At 40.5% G+C, this 6,000-nt stretch overlaps 1 protein-coding gene across 1 annotated transcript; it reads left to right on the plus strand.

Annotated features, from left to right (window-relative positions):
- Nucleotides 1-679: 679 nt before the first annotated feature.
- On the plus strand, nt 680-4,931 carry LOC106349331 (probable pre-mRNA-splicing factor ATP-dependent RNA helicase DEAH5). The gene is made up of 2 exons (XM_013789279.3): nt 680-3,915; nt 4,362-4,931. Exons 1-2 carry the CDS (start codon nt 824-826, stop codon nt 4,753-4,755), a joined length of 3,486 nt encoding a protein of 1,161 aa, XP_013644733.2. The 5' UTR covers nt 680-823; the 3' UTR covers nt 4,756-4,931.
- Nucleotides 4,932-6,000: the final 1,069 nt, after the last annotated feature.

The following is a 6,000-nucleotide window of genomic DNA, read 5'->3' on the forward strand; positions in this document are numbered from 1 at the left end:
TTAAGTTTTCTTTTCAATGTCAAAAAAACTACTAGATGATTTCATTTTTGGAAAACTAGTAAGATTTAGATTAGTAAAATTATTATAAAAATATTTAGTTGGTTAATCATAGACTGGTTTACAAAATCATATCAAACTTTAATATCTAAAACGCAAGACACCCACACAATTAGAATTTGAATCCTATTAAACAACAAAAGATGATTGTCAATTCACTCAATCAATCAAGATTGTGTAGGAATCTATGACGTATTCTTAACTTCTTATTTATAATTCAAAAAAAAAAAAAAAAAAAAACTTCTTATAGCTCAGCACTATAAACAAATGATAAACAAACATAATCGTAAACAAATATTTGACCCAAATAATTTGTAAACAAATGTTCCATATCATAGTAAGAATATTTGAATTATAAATAAAATATATATAAATTTTGTTGCCAAAAAAAACTATTAAAATCTTCTTGTAAAATATGTGTAAGTCCATTAACTGTAAATTGTTTCTTTCTTTCTTTCAAAATCAAACTTTCATACAAGTAATAACATGAAATTATTGGGCTTTACAAAGATAGAACCCACAAAAAAAAGTAAAGTGAAGCAGAAGTAGGATTTGCATATCTCTGCCCAATTACAACAAAACCATAAAAACGAAACACGTTTAAAACTATGCGTTTTGGGAAGAGTCGGCTATTTTAATTAAACAGAAGAAACAAAAAAAAAAAACAATTAGAGTAAAAAGGAAACCCTAAAAATCGATAAATACCAACTTGTTCTTCGATTCGATTCGATTCGATTCGATTCATCTTGTGTTGTTTCATACTGCCATGGAGAAGAAGGAGCTGAACAAGCTAAACCATCTCTCTCTCGTCTCCAACATCTGCAACGAATTGGAGACGCATCTAGGTCAAGCGCCGAAGGATCTGGCCGAGTACATCATCCATCTCGGCCGCAACTCCGAAACCGCCGACGAACTCGACAAGAAGCTGAAGAAGGACGGCGCGGAGCTTCCTGATTATTTCGTCCGCTCGCTGTTAACCGTAATCCACGGGATCTACCCTCCGCAGCCGAAGTCCGACGATGTAGAAGAAGATGGCGGCGAAAAAGAGAGATTCAAAGGCTTGGCGATTAGGGATACTAAGGATAAGGTCAAGGAGCTCGAGAAGGAGATTGAGAGGGAGGCTCAGGAGAGGCAGAGAGAGGAGGATCGGAACCGGAGAGGTTCCGGTAGGGATAGGGATCGAGATGATAGAAGGGATCGGTATGGAGATGGTGATGATAGAAGAAGTGATAGGCATAGGGGAAGAGACCGTGGAGATGATAGAGGTGATAGGCATAGGGGGAGATCACGTGGCGATGATGAAGGAGGAGAAGGAAGAAGTGATAGGCGTAGAGATCGAGGTGCGCAGGATGAGTACACTGGTGCGAATGAGCCTGAGTTGTATCAGGTATACAAAGGTAGAGTGACTAGGGTGATGGACTCTGGCTGCTTTGTTCAGTTTGATAGGTTTAGAGGGAAAGAAGGTTTAGTCCATGTTTCTCAGATGGCTACTAGAAGGGTTGATAGAGCTGAGAGTGTGGTGAAGCGGGATATGGAAGTTTATGTTAAAGTTGTATCTATTAAAGAGGGTGGTAAGTATAGTCTTTCTATGAAGGACGTTGATCAGAACACGGGGAGAGACTTGATCCCGCTGAAGAAGCCTTCAGATGATGATGATTTAGGGAGGAGTAATCCGTCGTATAGAACAAAGGATGGGCAAGTCACCAAGACTGGGATTTCAGGGATTCGGATTGTTGAGGAGAGTAATGTCGCGCCTTCACGTAGGCCACTGAAGAAGATGAGCTCCCCTGAGAGATGGGAAGCGAAACAGCTCATTGCTGCTGGTGCTTTGAAAGCGAGTGAGTTTCCTGATTATGATGAGGATGGAGATGGGATGCTTTATCAGGAGGAAGGTGCTGAAGAAGAACTTGAGATTGAGATGAATGAAGAAGAACCTGCTTTTTTACAAGGGCAAACCAGGTACTCTGTGGACATGTCTCCGGTTAAGATCTTCAAAAATCCAGAAGGTTCCTTGAGTCGTGCTGCTGCACTTCAGTCTGCGCTTACCAAGGAGAGGAGGGAAATGAGGGAACAGCAGCAGAGAACGATGCTTGACTCCATCCCCAAGGATCTGAATCGTCCTTGGGAAGACCCGATGCCTGAAACTGGTGAAAGGCATCTTGCTCAGGAGCTGAGAGGTGTCGGTTTATCTGCTTATGACATGCCTGAGTGGAAGAAGGATGCTTTTGGGAAGACTCCAACTTTTGGACAAAGATCAAAGCTTTCTATCCAGGAGCAAAGGGAGAGCCTTCCTATATACAAGCTGAAGAAGGAGCTGATACAGGCTGTGCACGATAATCAAGTTTTAGTGGTCATTGGTGAGACTGGGTCAGGGAAGACAACGCAGGTGACTCAGTACCTTGCAGAAGCAGGTTACACAACGAAAGGAAAGATTGGATGTACTCAGCCTCGTAGGGTCGCTGCAATGTCTGTTGCAAAGAGAGTTGCTGAGGAGTTTGGTTGTCGTTTGGGAGAGGAAGTAGGATATGCAATTCGGTTTGAAGATTGTACCGGACCAGATACGGTGATCAAGTACATGACTGATGGTATGCTTCTAAGGGAGATTCTGATTGATGAAAACCTCTCTCAGTACTCTGTTATAATGCTTGATGAAGCTCATGAGAGGACAATTCACACTGACGTGTTGTTTGGTCTTCTAAAGAAGCTGTTGAAACGCAGGCTTGACCTTCGTCTGATTGTCACATCCGCCACATTGGATGCAGAGAAATTCTCTGGGTATTTCTTCAACTGCAACATCTTTACAATCCCTGGAAGAACCTTCCCTGTAGAGATTCTGTATACCAAACAGCCAGAAAGCGATTACCTGGATGCAGCTCTGATCACAGTTCTTCAGATTCACTTGACTGAGCCAGAGGGTGACATTCTTCTCTTCTTGACGGGTCAGGAAGAAATCGATTCTGCGTGCCAGTCTCTCTACGAGAGAATGAAAAATCTGGGTAAAAACGTTCCTGAACTCATCATACTACCTGTTTACAGTGCCCTACCTAGTGAAATGCAGTCTAGAATATTTGATCCTCCTCCTCCTGGTACCCGGAAAGTGGTTGTAGCTACAAATATTGCAGAAGCCTCTTTGACGATAGATGGAATTTATTATGTTGTTGATCCTGGGTTTGCAAAGCAGAACGTGTATAATCCAAAGCAAGGACTAGAGTCGCTTGTCATCACTCCAATCTCACAGGCATCGGCGAAGCAGAGGGCTGGACGTGCTGGTCGTACTGGTCCCGGGAAATGTTACCGTCTCTACACAGAGAGCGCATACCGTAATGAGATGCCTCCTACATCAATCCCTGAAATCCAGAGGATTAACCTTGGAATGACAACCCTGACCATGAAAGCAATGGGCATTAATGACCTGTTGTCGTTTGATTTCATGGATCCGCCACAACCGCAAGCGTTGATCTCTGCTATGGAACAGTTGTACAGCCTGGGAGCTTTGGATGAGGAAGGACTGTTGACAAAGCTAGGTAGAAAAATGGCTGAGTTTCCTCTTGAACCACCGCTCTCTAAGATGTTGCTAGCGAGTGTTGATCTTGGGTGCAGCGATGAGATTTTAACGATGATTGCTATGATCCAGACGGGAAACATATTTTATAGACCGAGGGAGAAGCAAGCTCAAGCAGACCAAAAGAGGGCAAAGTTTTTCCAGCCTGAAGGTGACCACTTGACATTGCTAGCTGTATATGAAGCTTGGAAAGCTAAGAACTTCTCAGGTCCATGGTGTTTTGAGAACTTCATACAGTCAAGATCACTACGACGTGCTCAAGACGTTAGGAAACAGCTTCTCAGCATTATGGACAAGTAAGTAACTAAAACCAAATTGGCCTTAATTTTGTTATTTGTGTGACAAGTGGAGTCTCTTAATGTCAGATTTTTATTAAGTAACTAAACTAACTAGCATTGGGGTTAAGTTCTTAAGTGTGATAATCAATCTAAACTAGCATTGACCTTAAGTTTGTTAGTGTGTGACAAGCCGAGTCTCTTGAAGTCTGATTTTGAATAAGCAACTAAGCTATAGTAGCATTGACCTTAAGTTTATAAGTGTTTGACAAGTCCAGTCGTTCTTAGCGTCTGGGGTTGATTAAGTAACTAACCTAAACTAGAATCGACCTTTAAGTTTGCTAGTGGTTGACAAGTCGAGTCTCTTAAAGTGTGATTTTGATAAACTAACCTAAACTAGCATCGACCTTAAGTTTGTTAGTATGTTACAATTCCAGTTTCTAAACGTGTGATTTTGATGTTTACAGATATAAACTAGACGTGGTGAGTGCGGGAAAGAACTTCACGAAGATAAGGAAAGCGATCACAGCAGGATTCTTCTTCCATGGAGCAAGAAAAGATCCGCAGGAAGGTTACAGGACGCTTGTGGAGAATCAACCTGTTTACATACACCCGAGCAGTGCATTGTTCCAGAGACAACCAGATTGGGTGATATATCACGATCTTGTGATGACGACCAAGGAGTACATGCGAGAAGTGACCGTGATTGACCCGAAGTGGCTTGTTGAGCTAGCTCCAAGGTTTTTCAAAGTGGCTGATCCAACCCATATGAGCAAGCGTAAGCGCCAGGAACGCATAGAGCCTTTGTATGATCGTTATCACGAGCCCAACTCATGGCGTCTCAGTAAAAGACGTGCTTGAGAGAGAGACTTCAAGTTTTATTCTTCCTTTGGTTTATTACGCAAATCCTCAAATGTCCTCCTGTTGTTTCCACCTTTCTCATGTATTCAAAGCTAAAAACTAACAGTATGCTGGATGAGTAAAAGACGTATCATGTTTTTCTTGACATGTATGTGATTTTGGAAGACATTTCATTATTTGTCACACGAGGTACCACGAGTAATACAATTTAATATCCTGTTTAGAATTTCTATTTCAGATGTCAAATGAGGGAGCAAGCTCATGTGACATGGATACAACACGAGTGAGATAGGATGACTTCTGTTTCTTGTGTATTAGTAGTGTTGGTGAAGAAACTCCATAATATTCTTTGTTGAAGAATCCTGCTTCTCTCCATCATCAGTATGTTTTGTACCAAGACCTTTTTTAAAAATCATTGATGGTGTTAATGAATGAGCATGGTCTGCTTCTCAAAACCACAACAATGTTCACAGTGAAAATCAGGTCAAAGGATCTCTGTCTACTCCCAAGAAACCAGCATTGTGGTTCTCTAAAACAGAGCACGAGCCTTTCCCTTTGGAGATGTTACAGTCGGAGATACTAGTTCGGTTTCAAGTCTTTATTTGTTTTTATACATACAATACGGATCTTACAAGTTTTAATGTCAGGTTTTCAAATCTCTATGATCAATTATTAGATATGTCAAACTATCCCCTGGCACTGGACCATGCAGCTTTCCATTAGTGGAAATCCATAATGCAATTTGTTCACCTTTCTAATGAAGATTAATCACGAGTTGTGGTATTTTTTGGTAAATCCGATTTATCACTCTTTCGTGTGTAATAGCAATTCAAAAACAGAAAACGAAGTTATAGACGGGGTCATTGATGAACGCATGAGATGCTAAATGTACTGATATACATAATACATATACTAGTATACTACATATCTTTCAGTCTTTGGATAAATACAATAATAGAAGAAATATATTAGTATTTTTCAATTAATAGAAAGAGGATAACACTTTCGCATATAAAAATAAAAAAGGACTCATCATGTAGAATTAGTCATCGCCGGTTCGTGATTTAAAATGCGAGGTGACATTTACATAGTAACCATTTATTTTGGACAAATGCTGTTTATATAATAGTCCCATTGTCGATCCCTATACAAAGTCATTCTCTCAATTATTTTCCCACTAATACTTAAAAATATAAAACGTTATCTGTTTGGTAGTATTCTAATCTCAATTCGTTGTCTTATTCT

This window comes from Brassica napus, chromosome A6, assembly GCF_020379485.1.
Source record: "Brassica napus cultivar Da-Ae chromosome A6, Da-Ae, whole genome shotgun sequence".
Classification (NCBI taxonomy): Eukaryota; Viridiplantae; Streptophyta; class Magnoliopsida; order Brassicales; family Brassicaceae; genus Brassica; species Brassica napus.